The sequence below is a fragment of the Gopherus evgoodei genome, chromosome 10 (assembly GCF_007399415.2).
Source record: "Gopherus evgoodei ecotype Sinaloan lineage chromosome 10, rGopEvg1_v1.p, whole genome shotgun sequence".
Taxonomy (NCBI): Eukaryota; Metazoa; Chordata; order Testudines; family Testudinidae; genus Gopherus; species Gopherus evgoodei.
The window spans coordinates 4,887,895-4,913,322 of NC_044331.1; the positions used below are offsets into that span (position 1 = coordinate 4,887,895).

The window sequence follows — 25,428 nt, forward strand, 5'->3', positions numbered from 1 at the left end:
AATCTCCCAAGATATTATGTAGGCCTGTGGTTTTGTACAGGGAACACACTAGATGCTATACTACCCTGATACCTCATCATTACAATGAGTTTGAATGCAAACACAGCTATAAAGAGGCAAGAGTGAATGTGTGTGTTTATGTATTACACACACACACACACACATTTCCTTCTTTATAACTGCACTTGGAAAACCCACTGTAACAGCGAGGAATTAATCTAGTGATGCATGAGCTTTTTCCATGGCTAGAATCTACAAGAATCCCAATGCTATTTCAGCCCCTGCTCTGCTGAGATGCAAAAGTCTCAATATTTCTCCTTTAAGCATCTTCCCATAGCAGCTCACTAACTTACCACCAGAGACAGCCTCCCTTTTGAGACCTTAATAGTATGTGTTAGAAAGGTCTATTGGTTAGCTGCCCAATTAAAACGTCAGAGTTATAAGTAATGAAAGTCTAGAATATTTAATTGGGAAACTCATAGTATGATTATTGTCTAGTATCAGTTAACAGAGAAGATTTTAATTCTTAATTATTTCAATTAATTTATTGCTGGAAGATTTACTTGGAGAATTTAAACCTTATCCATTTCATCAATTAAGAACCACAGATGCAGAGACTGGATACTGAGAACATTTGAATTAGAAGGGTTACGTAATATGCTATTCTTTTTAACCATTACCTGAGTTCTCAGACAAAAGTGCGTATCCAAAATCCAAGTAGTTGCCTATGATTTTTTTTAGGAGCTAGTAAATCCTATTTTAATAGCAACCCAGCACAAAACATGTGATTAAGTCTTCTGAATTCAGGAGAGCACTTGAGCACATACTAAGAGCTGTCCTGAACAGAGATACTTTCTTCAATCAGTGCCTACATAACTGGGTATTATCTGTGTATAAGAAGCCATTATTTTGATTCTGTTACAAATTGCCAACAGCTCAAATAAAATTCCTCTCTATGCTGGACATATCTCCAGTTTCAACACAGATTGACAGATCATATCCCCTGAACATATTCTGTTGATTAAAAACTTTAGAGGAGCAAGGGTCGTAAGAAGCATCCAGAACCTGAGTTATTCAACTGCTTTGGCTTTGAATACACACAAACTACACCATCACCAATGAGTTTTTTTAAATGCACGTAAATATGTACCATGCAAACGAAATCTGGTTAGTTTAATTACTCCAGTAAACAAGCTATTTTATGTGCAATAACTGTAGTTTCACTACAATCCTGACAATACTGAATTTTATCTAAATTAAGAAGTAAACATCATGTTATCTGCATTTAAACCTTCTGAAAACTTAACTATGGATGAAACATCTTACTGATATAATCATTGCTAATAAATATTTGCTAAGCATTACCTCTTGGATATATCTGCAAAGGTTCTATTAACTGTCCATTTACTTGCTGTTCCATTACAGTGGTATAATACTGCAAAGAGATTAGAGGAGATTATTCAATAACATATGAATAGTCGTTACAGTGTTATAGATTGTTGAAATCATGGTATTTTTTAGGGTTGAAAAAATTGCTGTTACACGTATCAGCCTCCAAAATACATTCCTACTGTTTGTACTGTCCACACAACAAAACAACTATGAAGGAACATTAAACAAAGGGTAATGATAATCAGTAATATACTGACTTCAGGGGAGCGGTCTACTACTGTACCGTGACCATCATAGGCTCAGACTTATCTGACATCTACATTATTATCTAATAAAAGGAACATTTACAAAATTTGCAGCAGAAATGTAGTAAGCCAGAAATAATACAAAGAAACCAAGATCGATTAGAAACAAAATACAATGAAATTCAGCCTGGAAAGATACCAACTACTACATTTGTGAAAAAATAATTCAAGACAGAAAGAGTCAATGAGGAAGAGAAACCTGGAAAGCAGTCATTCTGAATGAGACCAGTGGATGAAAATAGACAGACAATTGAAAGTTAGTCATGACTTGCCAATATGATAAGGTAGAAACAATGAATGTGGCTTTGGGCTGCATATCCAAAGGTATGACACAAATCAGAGTGGTAATATGGTCCCAGTGCAATGGCATCTACAACATAATGTCCACAGCTCTTGGCATTTCATTACCAGAAAGACACTGTCGCATTATGGGGACTTCAGACCACAGCCCCTGACATTTTAGTGGCTGGTGGCAGTAGCTGATTAAAAAATCCAAGGAAGCTATCATGGATACATAAATACAAGTTTGGCGAAGAGATGACAAAAGGCTACATAACAGTCTGTAAATATCTGAAGGGCGTGAATACAAGGATGGAAAGAAAATAGCATGGTAGGAGAAGAGTTACTGAGTAACGGGTGAAAAATAAGGAAAGGGAACATTTAGGCTGGAGATCTGGGAATATCTATTTGCCTTTAGAAAAATTTCCCCTGGGAAACATTGGAAACTGCATTACATGGGACACTGAACACTAGACAAAACACCGGAACATGTACTTTAACAAACAATCCTGCTATGGTAAGGAGATGGACCTCACTGGTTTGCCAATACATCTCTCTGACTATGGGGAGTGTTGAGAATTCAAAGCACAGTACGAAGAATGTTCCAACTGCACCTTACCTAGCTTAAGAACAAAAATGTTGACTGCGAGTCAGATCTTCAGCCAGTGAAAGTCAGCACAGCTCCACTGACTCTGATGCTCATTTTCACCACCTGAGGATCTGGCCCGAAGATTTTAGATATATAGTGTTCTCAGATAAATATTTTATGATACTGTTACCTATGCTGACATTACTTAACCTAAACAGTGAATACTGCATATCTGTATGGTGTCAAGTATGAGTGTTCTGATCATACCAATGACTTACCATAAAACAAACTTTTTTGACATCTACATAATGCAAATCAACATAAGGACTGGTTTATTAACTGTTATGTAAATAGTTTTCTTTCATCTTGTTATGGAATGACATCAAATTAAATATACAAAGGGAGCAACTACACAAATATAGTGGGCACAGGCTGTAGGACAGGTCACTAAGATTGCTTTAGTGTACAATACATGCTTTCATTGTGCAAAATCACACATGCATTCACAAAACTGAATTCTGGAAGCTTCAAGTCTTCTAGCTTCACCTTGAGGCACAGATTTCTTTACAACTGATTACAAACTTGGTCCTGTTCTCAATGTGGCTCTGTGTGAACATAAAAGTCTGCATGTGCAGATCCACTTGAAGGACTGGGGCCCTATTTTAATGTTCCTTTACTGTTCTAAGATTTTAACCAGCTAAGAAAGAGAAGGCATTTGATATCTCCACATTTTTCATACATGAGAATGGATAGAAAGAACAGTCCTCCTGTAAAGTGTTAGTAGGGGAGAAAACTATTGGGGGTGTTGGGTTCTTGTTAGCCCCCATACATGCATGATATAAAAGCATGTTTGAAGGGCTATCTGGGTCATGATTACTGTACACTTCTCTTAAATAATCCCACTACACATGCTCCCACTGTGCTTATACAGAGTAAAGTTATTAATCACAAAAATATACTATTTTAAAATGATCAAGAGATGTTTGCAGGAAGAAAGGGTGCTATCCCTGTAGATTTATTTTATATCGTGGGGTAACGAATAACAAGCTAAGATCTTTGCCTCCCACCACAAAAAAGGCAGCTAGCATTTAATAGCTATGGGGTTATAAAAGAATGCACTGCTTTCTAGCAGACCAAGCTGTAAAGAAAATGTTTCCTTATTTTTAGTAATATGCCCAGACCCCAAGACATATACATATAGTATAAATATATACTACATACTCTCTGGAATAATAAACTAAAGCAAATGTTCAAGAGACTATGTTTCTTTAGAAAAAAATAGTAATGTGGCCTTCTCCATTACTCAGTGATGACAAGTAAATGAAATATCAATCATGTCAGCTGTCAACCTTTTGGGACAGCAATAACTGTTAACAAGTAGTCTGGAAAAATTCTCCGAAAATGATTTGTCCTCCACATACAAGTATTTCAGTTTCCATGGAAAATTAAGATGCCAGTGGCTATTTGGAACATTGTTCAGGTACTTTTAAATGGAAAATTTGCCAGTTATTGATCCAGAGCATGTACCCCTTGCTTCCAGAAGGCTGCAAGCAACTTTCCAATCAGTGGCTGTCAAAAAAATTACTGCCTTTTTATACTGATACAAGACAACAGTGGTAGTGTAGCTCCACTGCTACTTAATATCTTTCTTTAATTAACTGCTATGTATAATAAGAAAATAATTTCAATTACCTTCTTACAATATTTCCATAAATATAATGCAAAATCTCTTTGTGTATTACAAAGCAAATTAATTACAGAGCTGATTGAAAACTGTGCTGATGGCCAAGTTCACAAACAAATAACCTCAACGATATGAGGGTTATAACAGATACAAAGCATCTTTTCCTACCACAAAACCTTGCATGCATGGAAGGGACCTGTATTCTCATTTCATTATTTAATTTTAATTATAAAAAATTCACTCACTTTCCTTTTGCAAAACCTTCAGGATGTTCATGGCAAAATGTGTCATGTCAGCATTCTTGGAAAGATGTTAGCAGCTTCCCAAACCTACAAACATTTGCTACCAGGCCCAGCAACTACCATGAGTGACTTAGAATGTATGCTATAACAGAACTATTCTCTGCAGTCCATTCTCCCAGCATGCACCTTACAAGAACTCTCACAATTTCAGTATTTTAGGGTAGCTAAATCTTACGTACATCAGTTGGTAATCAGCCCCAGTGATGATGATGGCCAGCAGCCCCTCTAACCATCCGGGTTTTGGGGTGTTTTTTTTGTTTTTGAGGGATTTTTTGCTTTGGTTGTTTATTTTTGTTTTATTGTATTATTTTTTGAGAAAAAGGAAGAAAGCCCGGCAAAAAGATTATCCCCAGCTCTGCCGGGAAGGCAGATGGATGTCGACAGAGTTATAACAACCTCACTTCAAGGAACAAGAACAAGTAATTTTATTGTCTCAACTATTTTCTTCAAGATTATGGCAGATTCATTCCCACGTTTGGAGACTAAAAAGCTCCAGGATCTTTCTATAAGCCACCAAACGACATGAAGACTGCTAGAACATGAAACCATCATGTGCATCATTGAAACAGCCAACTGGTGTAAAACATCTGAGACAAAACAGGTAGAAACAAAATGGCTCAGACTGGAACAAGATTATTTATAGGCATCCCATAAATCTTAAGGCATTTGGGAGGACAAAACAATTGGGCACTCACAATTACTCACATGCTGAAATTTCAAAAATAGGCCTGGATTCATGCCAGAATGATGACTCTGCAAAGTAGTGATTTGTAAAACTGTGCTGGAAAAAAATGCAAGTATCCTTATCGTATCATGTCTTGAGGATTATCAATGAATAGATTGGTTATAGACTGATCCCATGGGAAAGTATCATTATTGAGCTAGTAGAATAATAAAGAAAAAGCTGTAGAGAGTCTAAAAATGTTACCCCACTGCAGATAAAATTCTTTTAATATCAGACTTGCACTAAGATGGTCTGGTCTCTTCAGAATGGAAAGGCAAGTGAGGAAAAGTTGGTGCGGAAAAGGTTTAATTCATCATCTCTGTAAAAGATCTGAACCTTACAAATAGGTGAATCAGCATCTGGAACCTGAAGGTTTTTTTTTTTTTTACTCTCATGGCTTAAATCACTGACATTAAGAATAACATCTCACAGTGAAACTGGAGCACGTGGTATTTAGTAATTCTGTCATAAACAGATAGTTAAGGGTTAATGCCTCTTTTACCTGTAAAGGGTTAAGAAGCTCAGTGAACCTGGCTGACACTTGTCCAGAGGACCAATAAGGGGACAAGATACTTTCAAATCTTGGTGGAGGGAAGTCTTTGTTTATGTTCTTTGTTTTGGGTGGTGTTCACTCTTGGGACTAAGAGGGACCAGACGTCAATCCAGGCTCTCCAAATCTTTCTGAATCAGTCTCTCATGTTTCAAAATTGTAAGTAACAGCCAGGCAAGGCGGATTAGTCTTATTTTTGTTTTCTCAACTTGCAAAAGTCCTTTTATTTTGCTGAGAGGATTTTACCTCTGCTTGCTGTAACTTTGAACCCCAGAGGGGGTTCCTCTGGGCTATACGAATTTGATTACCCTGTAAAGTATTTTCCATCCTGATTTTACAGAGATGATTTTTATCTTTCTTCTTTAATTAAAAGCTTTCTTTTTAAGAACCTGATTGATTTTTCCTTGTTTTAAGATCCAAGGGGATTGGATCTGGACTCACCAGGGATTGGTGGGGGAAAGGAGGGGGGATGGTTAATTTCTCCTTGTTTTAAGATCCAAGGGGTTGGATCTGTGTTCACCTGCGAATTGGTGAAGTCCCTCAAGGTCACCCAGGGAGGGGAGAGTTTTGGGGGGACAGGAAGTGCTCCAGACACTGAAATTTCTGGATGGTGGCAGAGTTACCAGATCTAAGCTAGTAAATAAGCTTAGAAGTGTCCATGCAGGTCCCCACATTTGTACCCTAAAGTTCAGAGTGGGGAAGGAACCTTGACAAATACAAGGAATGCTTAACAAGGAACACTGTGTAGAAGTTCCAAGGCAGTAATCTCCTCTGATATCAGAAGATCACGGCCTAGAAAAGGAAGGCTTCTGCACGTTACTAAAATGAACAGGGCAATGAATGCTTATGTCTGAAGTCTGTAACTCACACAGAGACAGGCACAGGAACATGATTTATGCTGACAAGTCTTCCATCATATGTTCTCACAGTCTAATTCCTGGCAATTGTAATTAGAAATGACTGAAGTGATTTTCAAAAACTGTTCTGATCTGATGATTTTAAGGCATTTTGATCTTGAGCAAGACTCCAAGGGAACACAGTGCAGAAGACTGGGTAAACCGCTTTTGTAGTGCTGAAACCACACTGGCTTGCTAATTTCCTGTGGCACTGGGAACTACATCCAGCTAACTTCATCTGGTAATACTTGGAAACTCCAGTGTCATCACACACTGAGGATCAAAGCTACAATGCAAGTGCAACAACATTACCCATTTAACAAGTTTCTTACTTCTACTGTATTCAAATATCTCTAGATAAATTAGGATGAACAATGTCTATGCTATCCATTCATTGCTCTGCATGCAACTCCTAATGCTGTCCTATATTCTCATTGGCTTGCATTCAGCAAGAAACACAGATAAAAAAAAATCAGTGTTTTGATCAGTGTTGAAAAACTAAACAGACAGGAAGAGAGACATTCTTTCTTCAAGCTTCTTGGAGAATATTAAAGATCAATAGAGGAAAAGGCCGTTTTAAATCACAAAGGCTATATCAAAAGAATGCTTGACATTGTCCTTCATTTAATTAGCAACGATCAGAATATGTAGGTTTGCAATATTTTAATCGGGCAGTCATATCAGAGAAAAAGCCTTAGTTCCATTGGTGTCCTAAAAGTATCTTGAAAGAAAACAGGTTGTTGATTGACACTCATTCATAAAACAGCTGTCACAGCAGCATTTTCAACATGAGTTGGCTGAAGAATTCCTTCAGTACGAGTCTGTGTGGCAAAAAAATGACTATATTGTTTTACAGGACAATTTATTACAATTTTGGTTTTCTTCTCACTATCCCTTAAAAATATATAAAGTGAACAAAAAGCTCAAAAACACAGAACGGTCCCATTGTAGCTTAGTATCCTGCACACTTATCTATATAACTTCGGTGACAAAATTCTTATGCACTAGATATCCTTCATGTCACATGCAGCATATAAATGTGCACCATTAACAGCCCAGGGTTGCTCAGCAATTTAAATAATTGATAAGACTTCAGTTATAAAAAGGAAACATTTTCAGTTCTAATGCAAAATTTGTTTATATCACTGATAAAAATGCATGATTTTGAAATGTTGCCAGAAAACATTGAGATGTCAACAAATACTAGGATATTTCCACTTTAGTTTAAGCCTAAGGAGCGGGCATTCTCAACTTTTGTTATACATTTTTGGGCTAGGAAAAAAATAAACATGACCTTCTCCACCATTAAACCCAAGTGTAAAAATGTTTGCTGTATTCTAGTCCTCCATTTATTTCTGTCTAAATATATAAAAGCCATGTTTCTCTGTCTGCCCTCCCCCAAACCACTTCACTAAGCTGACAACACACACACACACACCTCAGTGGTGAGCTATGCCATTCAAAAGACAGCAAGAGAGAGAAAAGAGAGGAAGGAAACAAGAGGGGAAGAAGAGGGACTCTGTGTCATTTTACCCATGAGCACAACAATACTGAGAAGTTTTGTGAAAGATAAAAAGTGAAATCATTCTAGTTTTCACTCTATTTATGAAACAGAAGGCATCTCTTTCCCACAAAATGAGAATGTTACCATCTGCTAACGGCAAGAGACAGGGCAGATGATATAATTTCTCACACATGAATCTGGTCACAGATGGAGCAGGGAAGCAAGCAGGGCTGCAAGAAGACCACTTTGGGGTTACAGTGAAAAAGCAATAAACCCTAATTAAGAGATCCCTACTTTAGGTATTAATTTAGATGGAACATATGGGCCAAAGGTGTTAATACAACCTAGTCACTCTCCAACATTAAACAGCGTTAAACAAGGTTCAGGGTGTGGTATACAGAGACCTGAGCCTGCTTAGTACCCTGGTGAATGCATCATTAAACATCTTTTTAAGCTTTTATTAATGATAAAGTAAAAAAGTAAAAATAGTTAAAAAGTTTGAAATATAAAGTATTAAGTAGGGGTTTTATTCATTTTAATAACATCCCTTGTTCCCTCTCCTTTTAGCTGGAGAGAGTTTTCAGAAGGAAAACATCTTTGTTTGACAGTCTCAGATAGTATCGAAGTCGGTAATAATTGTCCTTTAGGGAAAAGAGAAGAGGTTAGTTGAGATTAGCATTATTGTAGGTTATTCTAGCATCTTATGACCTTTTATGTACTTTTTACAGCTGAGTTTACAATTAGTGTACATTTGTCAGCCCCATTACACACTGAAGTAGCCACAAATGTTGTCACATTATACTAAAAGAATAATCCCCAAGCCACTTGCAGTAGTACTAACAATGAAACAATGTGTTGTTATAGGAGCACACATGATCATTCCTTTCACTTTACCAAAGAGACACACTGGAAGTTTCAAATAATCAGGTCATTTGATTAGCTGAACATTTCTAGATGTGCTTATTTAGTCCTACATTAAATTGTAAGATGTGTGACTAGAGATCAGAGACTAAACATGCCGTTTTTCAACTCAGCAGCATGTGTATCTGGTAACTGTACTTTTAAAAGCACTAAGTACTTACCTGCATCAAATCTTTGCATTAGATTTTTGTATCAAATCACTAATATGTCCCAGCCTCTGTTATTATATCAGGCATACTTACTTTGAACCCTCATCAGCCAATCAGATTCCACCTACAAAGCAAATCATGCAGTCTTTGCAATCCACAGACGTTCTGGATAGCGAGAGTCCACAGGATCAGGTCTTTAAAAATATTTTCCTTTTTCAATTTTTGCTACCACATGTTCAAAAACAAGTAAAAACATCCAAACATTCTGCCTATCACCTACTGGAAATGATGGATCAGGCCTTTAGCCATTTTATTGCTACACATGAGTCCGCATCTATACACACACATACACACACACTTATATGAAAAAATGTGGATTCATGCACACACATGCACACACAAGCACACAATGTTTTACAAAACAGCCAGTCACAAAATCCAGTCTGTGGATATATATAGGTACCTTATAATGTCTTTCATTCAAACTCATACTAAATGTTTGTTTATTTTAAAGCCTTCAGCAAAGATAATATACTTAGCTATTAACAATTTTACAGTAGCAAAATAAAAGACATCTCCTAACTGGAGTTGCAGCTAGCAAGGGATGTGAAGGGTAACAAGAAGAGTTTCCTAGGTATGTTAGCAGCAAGAAGAAGGTCAGGGAAAGTGTGGGCCCCTTACTGAATGGGGGAGGGGAGGGAACCGAGTGACAGAGGATGTGGAAGAAGCTAATGTACTCAATGCTTTTTTTTGCCTCTGTCTTCACGAACAAGGTCAGCTCCCAGACTGCTGCACTGGGCAGCACAGCAGGGGAGGAGGTGACCAGCCCTCTGTGGAGAAAGAAGTGGTTCAGGACTATTTAGAAAAGCTGGACGAGCACAAGTCCATGGGGCCGGATGCGCTGCATCCAAGGGTGATAAAGGAGTTGGTGAATGTGATTGCAGAGCCATTGGCCATTATCTTCGAAAACTTGTGGTGACTAGGGGAGGTCCTGGATGACTGGAAAAAGGCAAATATAGTGCACATCTTTAAAAAAGGGAAGGAGGAGAATCTAGGGAACTACAGACCAGTCAGCCTCACCTCAGTCCCTGGAAAAATCATGCAGCGGGTCCTCAAGGAATCCATTTTGAAGCATTTGAAGGAAAGGAAGGTGATCAGGAACGGTCAACATGGATTCACCAAGGACAAGTCATGTCTGACCAACCTGATTGCCTTCTATGATGAGATAACTGGCTCTGTGGATATGGGGAAAGCAGTCAACCTGACATACCTTGACTTTAGCAAAGCTTGTGATATTCACAGTATTCTTGACAGCAAATTAAAGAAGTTTGGATTGGATGAATGGACTGCAAAGTGGATAGAAAGCTGGCTAGATCGTCGGGCTCAATGGATAGTGGTCAATGGCTTGATGTCTAGTTGGCAGCCGGTATCAAGCGGAGTGCCATAGGGGTTGGTTTTGTTCAACATCTTCATTAATGATCTGGATGATGGGATGGATTTCACCCTCAGCAAGTTCGCAGATGACACTAAGCTGGAGGTAGAGGTAGATATGCTGGAGGGTAGGGATAGGGTCCAGAGTGACCTAGACAAATTGGAGGATTGGCCAAAAGAAATCTGATGAGGTTCAACAAGGACAAGTGCAGAGTCCTGCACTTATAACGGAATAATCCCATGCACTGCTACAGGCTGGGAACCGACTGGCTAAGTGGCAGTTCTGAAGAAAAGTACCTGGGGACTACAGTGGACAAGACGCTGGATATGAGTCAACAGTGTGCCCTTGTTGTCAGGAAGGCTAACAGCATATTGGGCTGTATTAGTAGGAGCATTGCCAGCAGACTGAAGGAAGTGATTATTCCCCTCCATTCGGCACGGGTGAATCCTCATCTGTAGTATTGGAATGGGTTACCTAGGGAGATGGTGGAATCTCTATCCGCAGAAGTTTTTAAGGCCCGGCTTGACAAAGCCCTGACTGGGATGATTTAGTTGGGGATAGTCATGCTTTGAGCAGGGGGTTGGACTAGATGATCTCCTGAGGTCTCTTCCAACCCTAATCTTCTATGATTCTATGCTTTGGGGAAAATAGTTGCCACCTAAAATAATCCTTGATAACAAAGGAGCACCCTGTATATTTTTTATGACAAATTCTAAACTAAGCTAAAGCATTACATCCCACACAAAAGGCCTCCACAGTCAGATGATTAATACTTCAATGGCTGTACAGTAGTTAATTTTGCAACATTCAAAGTTAAGAAATAAACAGAAAACAAAAAAAACTTTTTTGGCAAAAAAGTGGATTTTAGCACTTAATATCCATCTTAAAAGAAGAGAACAGAAAACTATTGGTTATTTTCCTGTTCATCCATTTCATTTGAAAGCAACCGTTAAATGGAAATTTTCACTAAAATTTACAATAGGAAAGATAAATATAGCTAATAATGAGTTAAAATAACTGAGATTCAATAAGTTACTGGTTTTGCTTTTTTTTTTTGTACATATAAAAAAAACAACAACAACCAGAAATACATCTTTAAATCTTCTGTGCATATTGAGCCTGAAGCTACAATGTAACTCTTCTGTTAGGAGGGGTGAAATAGTCTCCAGATGAAAGTAGATTCTGAAAATTTTTTAGAGCCCAGGGGTTCATTTTTAATGAGCCGTTACTTTAAGTACTGAATAAAAAATACAAGAAATTGATAGTCCATTTAGCCTTCACTATACCTAATGCAAAAGTCATTAAGATGCATTATTCTTAATGTTCATCGTATGATCAGTAAGTGTACAACTCTTTTTAAAAATGTCAAGCATGCCCACAACTCCATGTGATTTTCAAAAAAAACTAACAAAAAACCCCACCACCTCCACTTAATACAGGAATATATTATGATCATTGTCATTTATTTTTAACACTTCAATACGAGCAGAATAATGGACAAAATTACAGGAAAATTGAAAACCATGAAAAATATTCCCCATTTGTTACAATATACCTACATAGGATAGCATGGCTTTCATTTCTTCATCACTTCTAACAGTAATCCGATCACCGTCCTCATCTTCATCTGATAAAAAAGTATTACATTCATTAAGTGAAAAGCCATTTACAGTTTTTAATAAATCAATTATGCCTGTTTACTCCACCTGAACAACGGAATTTCTACAAACAAATGAAAATAAACTCAACAAGCAAGCCAATTATACAAAAAACCCTGAACCTTGAAATGACTGTTGACATCATCATCGTCTGGGGCCTAGACATGTGACGTGGAAAAAACAAGTGAGGAAAACAAGACCAAGCAGCTGAAGGACTTGAGACACAAAAGCACAAAAGGAGGACAGCAGATCATTCTCTAACCGCATATACCAAAGTAATCCCAAATGCACATAAACAGAGGCTATAATTACATTTTAAGAGCGGGGACAAGAACAAAGCACTCGAAACTTTGCTCTCTCAATTTACAATGCTAGCAGAACCTCCCTGTGGAATTCCAGTCTATGCACAGTATATTACTCCTTATGCAAATCCATTAAGTCATTCTGGTGACACTGTAAACTCAGAGTGAAGATTGAGTGGTTTCTTAATGGGTCTAGGTCTCCCAAGATGGAATTAAGTTTATTCAGTTTTGTTGAAAGAAAGAACATAATATCAAAAACCTGATGTGTTTTCTTACCGCTACATCCTTCTTAGTCTAAAATCTTCTGTCTTTACATCAATTCTTTCCTGTCTCATGCTCATCTGCCTCCTGTCATGCTTCTTCCTCCTGATACCTGTCAGGAAGCACAGGTTTCTACCACACCTAATAACAACAGTAGCTTTACCTTTAAACAAAATTAAACCAGCACATGATCATTCATTTGTATGTCCATATATACACACATCAATTTAGACTAGTGCCAAACTTCATGTGCACGCACGTATGTCTGGGAGGATTTGTGCACAGTACAACTGTAGGAAAAGAGAGTGAGTGGTTCATGAACAGTGCAATGTAATCACACCTTTGTAATAAGAGCTAAGGTACAGACATGCATACACACAGCACTGCATATCTTGTGACACAAGGAAAGATGCTGATGTAGATCTGAAGGCAGAGGAAAGAACAAGAAGATTCAGAAAGGCTTATGTAAAGCGAGAGATTTTAAAATATATATATTTTAAATTAGGATCTAACATTGGAATAAGTTTTCCAAAGGCATTAAGCAGGATTTGATCTCCATTAACAATTGTGAGGTACTCAGACACTCTTATGATGTGAGACGCACAAGTAATCAGATAAATTGATCAGAACCCCACTCTCAATCTGTAGCAAAATATAATTTTTTACTGATTTACCTTTTTATTGATTTGTTTCCCATCTTTGCCCGCCATGATTTAAATTCCTCTTTCATTCTGAAGATACAATATTCCTTTAACATTTGTTTCCCCAGATTTGGAAATTGGATTTTCCTTTTACTATATCTACAGTGTGACTCGGGGTATGATTCCCTTGCTCATATTTATTTAAGGCAGTACAAGCATAAATAGCAGTATAAATAGTATAGCTGCAGTATTATGGGTGGTGGCAGCAGAGGCATGGCTGAGCTCTGCTGAGTACATACAAACCCATCTGAAACCAGTGGGTTTGTATCATGGGGATGCTGCTATTTATACTCATGCTAGCTCAGTGAGCGCTAGCAAACATCTGAGGACATGAGCAAGGGAATTATAGACCTAGCTCATAGCACAGATAGCGCCTCAGACTCGGTGATCTTTCTAAACTGCATTCCATAAGACATTTAAATTTTAAGCTAAAAAATGAGGCAATGTTAAAGGCATGTATATTTGTAGGCTGTGTGTGGGGGGCGGAGGAGAGATCAACCACACATGGTTTTGGGCTGGGATTTTCAAAGAGACCTAGGCACCCAATTCTCATTGGAAACTGATGGGAGATGGGTGTCTGACTCGCTTAAGTCCCTTTAAAAAAAAAAAAAAAAAAAATCACAGCCTTGGCACAGAACATCACACAAAATGTGTGACTATTTCCCTGGATGAAAATTAACCTCTACTCATAATTACACACATTCGTTCAGCAACAGATATAAATTAGTTGGGCAAAGGAATGTGTTCATTCTTTTTTGAAAATCTAGCAGAAAACTCCAAAGCAATAAGGAAAAAGAGCAAAAAGAGCTCAGAGGGGAAGAAATAACAGGGTAATAGTATGTAACTGAAAATACTTAGAACACTAGAGTTTATAAATCTACCAGAGCAGACTCACAAGACACTGGAAAGATGGCTTTGAACGGAGACATGGCTGGCATGTAACAGTCTGTAACAGTCTTGAGGATGCATGGAGATTTAACTGGCAAGTTGCCAGGCTGTTAACAATGCTTTCTAGAGCGACCAACCTGTACCAACTTGTTTTATCAAGAACAATGAAAAGATTTGGAAGAGTTAGTGAGCTGAAACTGAATGTTTCCTTACCTGAAAGCATATAAGAAACAGAAAAGGGAGGAGAGGTTTGTAAAACTACAACTTGACTGAAAAAAAAGTTGTTCAAGCATGAGAATCAAACACTGAAGAAAGCTGCCAGAGTAATGACCGCAATGAAAGCGCTGTAAGCAGAGAGGGGATCAGAAGTAAAAGTAGATGAGCAAAAAATATATTTAAAAAAGACAGAGGAAGACCAGAGTTGTTAAACAAGTCAGGCTTAAGAGAAAAATAAAAACAAGTGATGCTAGAAACATCCAAGGGTGTGTAGCTGACGAACTCACACAGCCCAATGGAGAAACATCCTCGGATCTCCAGGGTCATTCAGGAGTAGATTCAAGTGATATGAAAATAGCTCCAGAGTATCAGAACTGTGAAACCTCCTTACAGTTGCATGAAGAATACAGAAAAGATACAAACATACTGATGAAAAACAGAAGATATTAAAAGAAAGCAAGTCTAAAACAATCCGGGCAATTTTTTCTTAACTGGAGCATATATTTCTTATGTTAAATAAGGAGATTCTTTTGCCATCCTACCAAAAAATATAACTGGGAATAGCCCCCAAACTGGCTATAGAGGATGCACTGATTCAGAGAGAAGAACTCCAAGCTTGTCTACTTGCCTAGAGCACAACAATATGATTTTCCAGCACATTAGGGAAGCAAAAGTAGAACCAAAAAGCCTATGTACTGGCTGGATTTTGCTAATGTCACTTAAAATGGAGGAAAAAATCCTAGCAAGATACCAAATAGAGTGCAGCAGATGGTAAACAAATATTATGTAGCAATCTTCGCAAAATCTGCAGTGTGTCACAAATACACAAAATGGCAGAGTTTGGATAAAAGGATCATAACAGGCCATATGTTGTTAGTCATTTTATTTGTAGCAACATGTAATACAATGATGAAATCCGCATAAAAGTCCAATGGTAGAAGAAGCACAGCCCCAGGTAGAGGCTGCAATGGATGATACATTGTAGATAACAATAACTAAACAAACAGTAGAGGAGACTATACTAGCTGGCAGTTATCTGTGTCTGGAAAGTAATCAAGCAGGTGAGAACGACATTTATGCCAGTAAAATCTAGGCATCTGATATGGCTAGAGTAACCAGGAAATCAAGCATCAACATACAGACATATTTTAGATGCCAGTTAAATGGCAGGGGAAATAGTTTTGTGCAGATGTAAATGACAGACTAGAGACATGAACTGAAAGCACAGCAGCAGATGTGTATTTCCAGGAAAGTTCTACACACGGTACCATTAATATGGGCTACTGCTCTGATTGCAGGGACTCTTACTGGTGCATGAAGTTCAAACAAAGCTAATGTGTGATATGGGAAATAGGTAACAAAAATCAAAAAATTATAAAAGAAATGATAAGGTCTGGAGCCTGGTTTTTCTCAGGTCCCTATCGCAAGTCCTAGGTTTTACAATGGGGAAGGGTACATGTCCCAGGCTCGGGGGAAATGGACGTTTACAAATACAGTTCTTACCCACAGGACATGTTTTTTAGTCGAAAACAAACATGCGGACGTAAAAGCAACAAAGCCACTCAAAGATTCACAAAACAATTATTTCCTTTAATTTTCTATGCCCATGATTATCGATCAAGCACAACACAACCAAGTACTCTGCGCCTTACCTTCTATCATATATACTCTCTCACTTCCAGCATTAATATACATCATGCAGATTCACAAACCAGATGCAACATCCCATGGCTCTTTTTGTAGACCCACCTCTACCAGGGCAAACCTTTTGCAGAAAATTGGTGGAACCTTTCCTCTAGCACAGACTCGTGGCACCCATAATAATTGAAATATTAGAAAGGAGGGGTAGAAAGCCTGTCCACTCTTAAATAGACTACTGATCTTATTGCCTGAGGCAGAGAAGTTTGACTGCCCTTCACAAATTCTTCTTGAAAACAATCCCATAGGAGCCAAAAAAAAGATTTAAAAAGTGCAAAGAGTTACAAAAAGAAAGAAAGAAACTAAGCAATTCGGTATAGGTCCCAAATGTGCATCAATGGAGTAAATGAGCGCTTTGTTACAGATTTCAATTACAGTAGGATCTTAGCCTATTTATAGAACCCTGTGAACTTTGTATTTTTTGCAATTTTTCATTTTGGGGCGGGGGAGGTTCCTATTACATTTTATCCATTAAAAATCTTTTTACTTATTACATTTACATTAATAAAATCCCTCAAATGATCCCATATAAAAAAATCCTATGTCTAAACCATGTAAAAAAAACCAGTTTATTTAGACTACACCATTTTCTTAAGCATTATTGCATGGTATTAAAAAGTTTTAGGAATTAAAGGCAAGCATAGATCAGTACTCCTTAAATATTCCCTATGCCCTCTTCAGCCCCCCATGTCTCAGCCTCTTCATTAGTTCAAAGGACCTCTCCCCTAGCCTCCTTTACATATTCCCCCAACCCTACTGAAATCAAGGTCCTTGGGGAGGGTGGTAGGCCCTGTCCCCAAGGGGTGGGAGGCCCTAGAGGGGATGTTGCAGACCAACCTTGCCTTGCACGCACCCTGCAGTGGCAGCGCCTGTCCTGTGGGGCTGAGCCCAGCTCCCCGCTCCAGGTGTTGTGACCTGGAGCACGGGATCATAGTACTGCTCAGGTTTGGCCAACCATCATCATAACAAAGAAAAGAAAAAGGAAGAATGTAGATAAGTTGGCCAACATCTTTAACTTGTAGAAGAAGGAAGGAAAATAAAAAACTTGGCATCTCATAAGTATTCTTCTAATGGAAGAAATTGCTACCTCCTCCCACAGAGCATCCTTTGTTCTTTAGGGCACGGAAAATGCAGACTCCAGCCCTCCCATCATTACAGAAACTTATTTAAAACAAAACCAAATCTTTCTCTGTTATTAGGGAGGCGTGTAGCCTTCAACACATGTGGTACAACTGTCAAATCCAGCCTTATGAACATGGGATATCATCTTCCTAGATCCAAAGAAACAATTGATCTCAAAGACAGATAACAGAGGCAGTCACCCCACCACAATACATGCACTGTACCTGACTTCATGTTATGACACTTATCTTCACATGTCAGAAAAGAGATCTTCTCCTCATACAAGAGCGTAAGTAGGATAAGATCTCAGCAATCATTATTCTTCTCCAGCCTCACCAACCTACAGTGGCTATAGTATGCAAAAACTCCTTTTCCAGTGGAAACCAAGGGTTCATCCTCCATAATATGGTCAGTCTCCACTGAATTAAAAAGGAAAGGTCCCAAATCTAGTTGAGCCGGTGTTTCAATGCAGCAGTTGCTATGCTCCCATGCCTGGTATTATTCTACACTTTGTAGCATATTTCTTTTAAAAGCTGCACTCTGCAGCTTTTTTGTTTTTTAAAGTGAGAATTAAATTTTCAAATTACAATCATAGATCTACAGGTACTTTATACTTTTCATTTAATTCAAGCCGTATAATTGCAGTGAGGAGTCAGAGCATGATAAGGTCACGTTGGTAATTAAAGCTATATTGTAGAGATATGCTCACTCAAGATGTAATTAAATAATAAAATATTACTTAGCTCAGTATCATCATTAAACTTGCATTAATGTATAAATATTTAACTGTAACATATAATGAACATAAAGATTATTTATTTAAAAAATGACAACTGCATAATGTGAGCAGAGGAGCCCGTACCAGACATACTGCAGACAGAAGTTAAATAAGCAGTACTTACATTCAAATGCTGTTGTCGTTGCATCAGGCAAAACTTGTCCAATGACATCCTAAACAATGACATAGGACAGAATAAGCCATATTTCTAACTAGAAGTGCTCAAGACATTTCAGAGTACATTAAACTTAACAGTTCCTCTATTACAGAGAAAAGAGACTTTAAACCCCTCTCCCCCAAATTTTAGCGTAGGATTCAAAGCAGTTTCAATCAGTCTCTCACTTCCTCCTCCCTATGCCCCTAGAGGGAAGAATAGTATTCCATTTTGCTTTTTCTTGCAATATAAAGAGTTTATTTTGTCCTTAGGGCATGAAAAATGCATGTGGAACTCTTCTTCAAGGCAAGTCGCATAAACGGAGGTTTATAAATCATTTCTGTACTTGAGAAGGCACACACTCTCTGTCTTTCTACCCTAAACCATCCCGACTGTTGGGGAGAGAGTGTTCCATTATTTTATAACTTGCTCAGCTTCTGTTTTCTGGTCCTTCTCCCACACCATAAGTAGATTTGTGCCTACCTCTGCAGCCCACGTGGCTCTGAACAGCGGTGCTGGAATAACTTTTATAATGGGGGTGCTGAGAGCCATTGACTCAAACTCTACACTCTGTATATGATGGAAACCACTTGAATCCGGGGGTGCAACAGCTCCTCCAGTACCAGCATCTATAGATCTGAACAGCAGGAGGGACAATGACTAAAATCTTGTTGATTTCACTCTGCTCCTGCACAGGAAAGCTTTGAAGGATAGGGATGCACTAGAGATGCCTGCTGCAGGCTCACCAGAAAGCTCTGGTTTACATTTGGAACAGTCTCTCTGCAACCATATGAGCTATAAAGTTTTTAGTATTAGTATTTTATTTTAATTGAAGTTTAAATCCTGCATAAATACCTGAGCGGATTCATAGTTGGTCTGAAATAAGAAAAACACCCTGGTTGTCCAGTAAGAAATGAGGCCAAAGCATCAAAGAAGTGTAAATATTTCTTATCTACACACTGGGCAGCGTGTTTTATTTTAAGACGTTTTTTCGCCCTTGCCTGAACTACTTCCACAACAAAGATTTCTAAGGACAGGATCAAACTGTATATACCAGAAGGCCCAGAAATGTAGAATTTCTGTGTATGTTACATATTTCTGTCCCAAATGGTGCATTTTTATGTCTAATATTTTAAACACATTTTCTATGCTATAATTTTTTTTTAAGATCAAAAACTGCAAGAATGTTTTTACCCTGGGTATATCAAAGTTACTCAAAATACAGTGGAAGATCAGTTCATGCAGGCCTTCTAGTCTACAATGTGTCATCAGCCAACAGTGAGTTTGCATTACGTCACGTGGGGTATGGCATAAATGCATAGCATGATCTTTCCTTCCTGCTGTCTCATTTCTCATGTCAGGCAAGCTTTTCACTGACAATGTCACAAACTGGTCAGGAAATAATAAATAAAGCTATTTATTGCAAATAAATTTTATGCACCTTGGAGTGCTCAGCATGTCACATTATTGGACCCTCAGTGATCCCTGTCCCATTATTTTTCTTTTTTACCTCTGAATAAAACTAAGAAATTAAATATGAGATGCAATATTAAAATACGATAATTAATATAATGAAAAAGCAGCAAATATAACAGTAAAGAGTTAACTGGGCCAAATTACAGATATAGAATTATTTCTTGCTCTTTTTATCTGAGATGCGTTAAAATAAATTACCTTTATATACTACAGTTTAAATAACAGAAGATGTGCAATACACATGACAATGATTCTGTGGAAACTTTGCAGTCAAAAAGAAATCACAAAAATGTAGGCAACACAAAGCTCAGTATAGTGTTAAGAGAATTTTTTGTGGTGTTGTTATTTCTAGAGACTGGTAGATGGTCTATAGAACACTTGAGAAGATATAATCCCTGTCTGCAAGAGGTTACAGTCTAACTGCACAAATTCAGTACAAAGAACTAAGGTCTTGTCTACACACAAAACTTACACTGGTTTAACTAAAATTGGTTTTAAACCCTGCAAATCCCTGCACAGGCACAATTTCAATGGAGTCAATATAAAATGTATTTTAGTTAAGCCATCACAAGCTTTGGGAGTCTACCAGCAGCGTATATGTGAGGAGAAGATGTGTGGGCTATGAGAAAGGACCATATTTTGAGGGCTCAGAGGACTCCAACTCAGGCTCTAAACTCCCAAAATTATGATTTACCATCACTCTCAGGTTACTAGCCTGCTTTATATTTTCACCTTAAAGTTCACATTTTACATTACCATTTGGGGGGAAAAAAAACAAAAAACCTAAAAAATCTAAATCTATTAATTTAAGATCTGTAAAAGTGGAGCAGACCACAAAACTGTCTCATAGTGAATTACGGGTAAGGTATCTTTACTCTGCTCAGTGTTCCACCTTGCTATTAAGTCAATACACCAGATGAAACACCGAACTTTAAAACATGAATTCATAAAATTAATATGGGGTTAAGAACACAAACTTTTTACCCAATGCATAGGAACCCTTACCCTCTAACATTTTGGAGCTCTCTTACTGACCCAAATTCAGGATATCCTAACTTTCAGCAGGCTACCATAAGTGATGTTAGAATAGAGAATCCCCACAACTCACAAATAATAAAATCCTATAAATCTTGCAGACAAATGTTCAAGCAAATCAGCGTATAGAACAACTGGTGTTTTATCCAACAAAACAGAAGGCCATTAACTACAGAGAGAAAAGTCAGATAATGGCAGACTAAACAAGAAATCTGTCAAAACTGTTCTGTGGAAGACTGTAAAACAATTTGTATATGTAGGAAAGAAAACTGAACGTTTAAAACCTATTGCTTGTAGCTGGGTTTGCCTGGCTGCCAGTGGCCTCATCCACCTCACACTTACACCAGCTTTTACACCAGTGTAATTCTGTGGAATTCACATCAGTGTAAGTGAGAGAAGTAAGTACAAGACACGCTCCTCCAGGTGTTCAGACTCCATGGTGATGGGACAGCATGTGAATCTAGACAGATTAATGAAAAAAATCTGTGCACTGTAATCCACTTAGTAGTGAAAAATCTTCAAAGGAATCTGTTTACTGATCACTTCAAAGTCTGCAAAACTGATACACACAGAAAATCACTTGAAGTGGTGTTGCAAACAGTAGCACTTAGGTCCCAATTCAGCAATGTGCTTAAGTATGAGTCTAATTTTAAACATGTGAGTAGTCCCAATTCTGTGTACCTACTTAGTGCCGAAAGATAGGCACAACTTAAGTACCTTTCTGAATTAAGGCCTTAATGATTTTTTAAACAAACATATCTGTATCATTCAGCTAATTATCAGTTCTCTTCCAAGACGCAATTCTTAAGAAGGAATATAACTGAATATTAAACTTAATGGGGGGCGTAGATTAGTGTGTAGAACAGCACACTAGGCACTAGGACTCAGATTTTTAAAGATATTAAGGTGTTTCTGCACTTAGCATTGCAATGCCAAACTGATTTAAGAAATTAAATCTCATTTGCAAAAAGGGATTTAAATACTAAAGAGACAGCTTTGGATTTCAAAGAGTAAAGATGTTAAATTTAAGAAAAAAATCATTTTATTTCACAAAATAAAGATCCTGCAGCATCCTTTGTTAAATAACCTGATATACTGTGTTCTGATTTGTTTTTCTTCTACACATTTTTAACCTCCTTAGGGTACGAACCTAGCCTCAATCTGTTTTGTACCATACCCAGCAGATTCACAATGCACATTAAATTAACAGTTTTCTGATTATCAGAGATGCTGCGCATCTGCAGCTCCTGCTTACTTCATCTGGAGTTTTGCATGCTCAATACCTCTGAGAAAGAGATCTTATAAATGTTATTGTTATTATTATTCAAGGTGTCCACCTGACCACTTAATTTCAGCTCCTTAAGGGCTTGTCTACACATATAAGTTGCACCACTTTAATAATACCAATATAGCTAAAGCTATATAACCTCCATAGTGCGAACAAAAAGTGCTTACATAACTTATTCCAATATGAGAAGGTGAATAAGTGATACAGATAAAAGGCATCTTTATATTTGTAAAACTGTATCCATTCTAGGACTTTTCCTCGTATAAATATTTTGGTTAAAAAAAATCATACCCCTAAAAGGAAAGTTATATATGTGTTGACTAATATATGCCGACTAGCATATAAATATATATAATTAATAATATGTATTGTCTGCACCATCTATATATATGAGTATGCATTAAGCACTGATACTGGTAAGCACAAATACTGTAGCAGTGACATAGCCTAAGACTTATGCTAAGTTTCCCATAGCACCTTGCATTTGCTGAAGTAAGCATTTGGCACAAGCAGATAGGAAACTTGTCAAAATCAAGATACATTTGTTCTATGTCTCAGTACAAGCTAGTGAAGTACCTTCACAGATCAGTACCTGAAACAGTAGTATCCAAAACAAAAATAAGAAAGGAACAGAACAAGAAGTTAGGGGCCTGGAACAAACTGATAGGCTGGATTTTAGTGACATGTAAAGAAATGTCTAACTTGTAAAATCATATAAATTATACCAGCTGAAATGTGTAACTTGGGGAACACACCTTCTGCGTAAGGTGAATGTAACCCCACTCCATGGAAATGCTCTTTGGAACCGGTATTGTATAGAATCTTTTTCCTGTACCATATTAACCTGACAGACACTGGTTATTTGGACTCTTGAGTATTTGTCATAATGAAATAACAAACCAAAGTGTGATCAAGCAATTGACTATACAATGTACCAACAATCAGTAAAACTTCCAAACCTAGACCTGGCCTCAGAATGCCCTGCCCTGGAAAATACCTATCCCTTCCCACTTAGCTTCAACAGTGTGTCTTTTTACAAACTGGTTTAAGTAACAATAATTTGACTGAAGAGACATTTAAAATTACTGTAAATATTGTTGGATGCAGGGTTGTTGTAGCCACGTCAGTCCCAAGATATTAGAGAGACCGGGGGGTGGGTGTGTGTGTGTGACTATAAAAATTGTCTAATTAATCAGTGTTTCCATCCGTCACATCCCATGTGTCCTGAGTAAGGCGGCTTCCGGATCAATGTTCCTCCAACTGAGACCTAAACTCCCTTTACATTAATAAAGAATCTTTTAGCTACTGCACCCAACTTCATCACCCTAATTTTCCTACGGACAGTCAGGGGAAGGATAGAGAATCTGCATCCACAGTGCAACGCTGCTTGCTGATGCTAAGGGACATTTATGCTTTAGTGCAGTGGGTTTCAACCTTATTTCATTTGCAGACCCCTAAAAAATTGCAAATGGTGATGTGGACCCCTTTGGAAATCTTAGCCATAGTTTGCAGCCCCCCAGGGCTCTGTGGACCCGGGCTGAAAACCACTGCTTCAGTGCCCTGGAGGAAGGGAAAGGCACAGCCAGGCATGGGGCGGCAGGGGAGGGAAGCCGGGCACCCCGGGGGGCAGGGGGGCGACTCACCAGCACGTCCCTGAAGAGCAGCTGCGGCGCGGGGTGGACGGTCCAGTCCACGGCGCCGCCGTCCGGGATGGTGATGCGGATGACGAGCGGCGGGCTCTCCATGGCGCGGGGCGGGCCGCCGCCGGGAACGAGCATTCCCCCGCGGCGCCTCACATGCTGGGGGCCCGCAGCCCGGCCCGGGGGCGGCACTCGCCGGGGTCGATGCGCCGCTGGCCGGAGCTGCCACCTCCCGTCCCCGAGCGGTGACCGGCCTGCCCCGGAACCAAACCGCGGGAGACGGAAAAGCGGGGAGGCGGCGCCAGGCTGGGGAGGGGCGGCCCAGAGCCCCTTTCCCCTCGCGCCCCTCGGCCCCGGAGGGCCCACAGCCCCCTTCCTACTGCGCCCCTCGGCCCCAGGGGGGCCCAGAGCCCCTTTCCCCCTCGCGCCCCTCGGGCCCGGGGCGGCCCAGAGCCCCTTTCCCCCTCGCGCTCCTCGGCCCCCACAGCCCCCTCCCTACTGCGCCCCTCGGCCCCAGGGGCGGCCCAGACCCCGCCTCCCCATTGCTCCCCTCGGGCCCGGGGCGGCCCAGAGCCCCTTTCCCCCTCGCGCCCCTCGGCCCCGGGGGGCCCACAGCCCCCTCCCTACTGCGCCCCTCGGCCCCAGGGGCGGCCCAGACCCCGCCTCCCCATTGCTCCCCTCGGGCCCGGGGCGGCCCAGAGCCCCTTTCCCCCTCGGCCCCGGGGGGCCCACAGCCCCCTCCCTACTGCGCCCCTCGGCCCCAGGGGCGGCCCAGACCCCGCCTCCCCACTGCTCCCCTCGGCCCCGGGGCGGCCCAGAGCCCCCTTCCCCAGTGCGCCCCTCGGCCCCGGGGGGCCCACAGCCCCCTCCCTACTGCGCCCCTCGGCCCCAGGGGCGGCCCAGACCCCGCCTCCCCATTGCTCCCCTCGGGCCCGGGGCGGCCCAGAGCCCCTTTCCCCCTCGCGCCCCTCCGCCCCGGGGGGCCCACAGCCCCCTCCCTACTGCGCCCCTCGGCCCCAGGGGCGGCCCAGACCCCGCCTCCCCACTGCTCCCCTCGGCCCCGGGGCGGCCCAGAGCCCCCTTCCCCAGTGCGCCCCTCGGCCAGACCCAGACCCCCTCTCCCTCTTGTGCACCCCAGCGATACCCCGCCCCCCAGGGCTCCTCCTCAGCCCCTGAGTCCCCCTTCCCGCACCCTGATGGCTCCCCTTCAGAGCCTGATTCTCCTTCCGCTCTACCCCACAGACACCCCATTGAACCCCAAGGGCTGCCCCAACCCTGAGTCCCCACCTCACCCCGAGACCCACCCTACCCCACATGGTCCCATTCCCCCAGGCCCAGCACCCCAAACATGGACATTTTTGCACAGGTGTCTTTCCTCTGATGACTTCCTCCTTCCCAGCCCCACATGCGAGTCCTTGATCTGTGCCCCTCGCTAGTTCAGAGTTAGAACATTCCCAAAGGTTTTCTTGTCCCCAGGATTGCCA

General features: G+C 40.1%; 1 protein-coding gene across 8 annotated transcripts in view; it reads right to left on the minus strand.

The window, feature by feature from the left end:
• MAP2K5 (mitogen-activated protein kinase kinase 5) overlaps positions 1-24,082 on the minus strand; it is a 189,437-nt gene extending 165,355 nt beyond the window's left edge. For 6 of the 8 annotated variants that reach the window (XR_004002314.1, XR_004002315.1, XR_004002316.1 and 3 more), the window contains exons 1-4: positions 23,948-24,082; positions 18,476-18,524; positions 12,287-12,354; positions 1,366-1,435 (exon numbers count right to left, since the gene is read on the minus strand). Coding sequence is in view for 5 of the 8 variants with exons in the window: in XM_030577578.1 (XP_030433438.1) it covers positions 1,366-1,435; positions 12,287-12,354; positions 18,476-18,524; positions 23,948-24,082 (322 nt within the window). In the remaining 3 variants the exon portion in view is untranslated. Of the gene's footprint in view, positions 1-1,365; positions 1,436-12,286; positions 12,355-12,963; positions 13,061-18,475; positions 18,525-23,947 lie in introns of all 8 variants that reach the window. The other 2 variants (XM_030577580.1, XM_030577579.1) reach the window with 2 other exon arrangements.
• Positions 24,083-25,428: the final 1,346 nt, after the last annotated feature.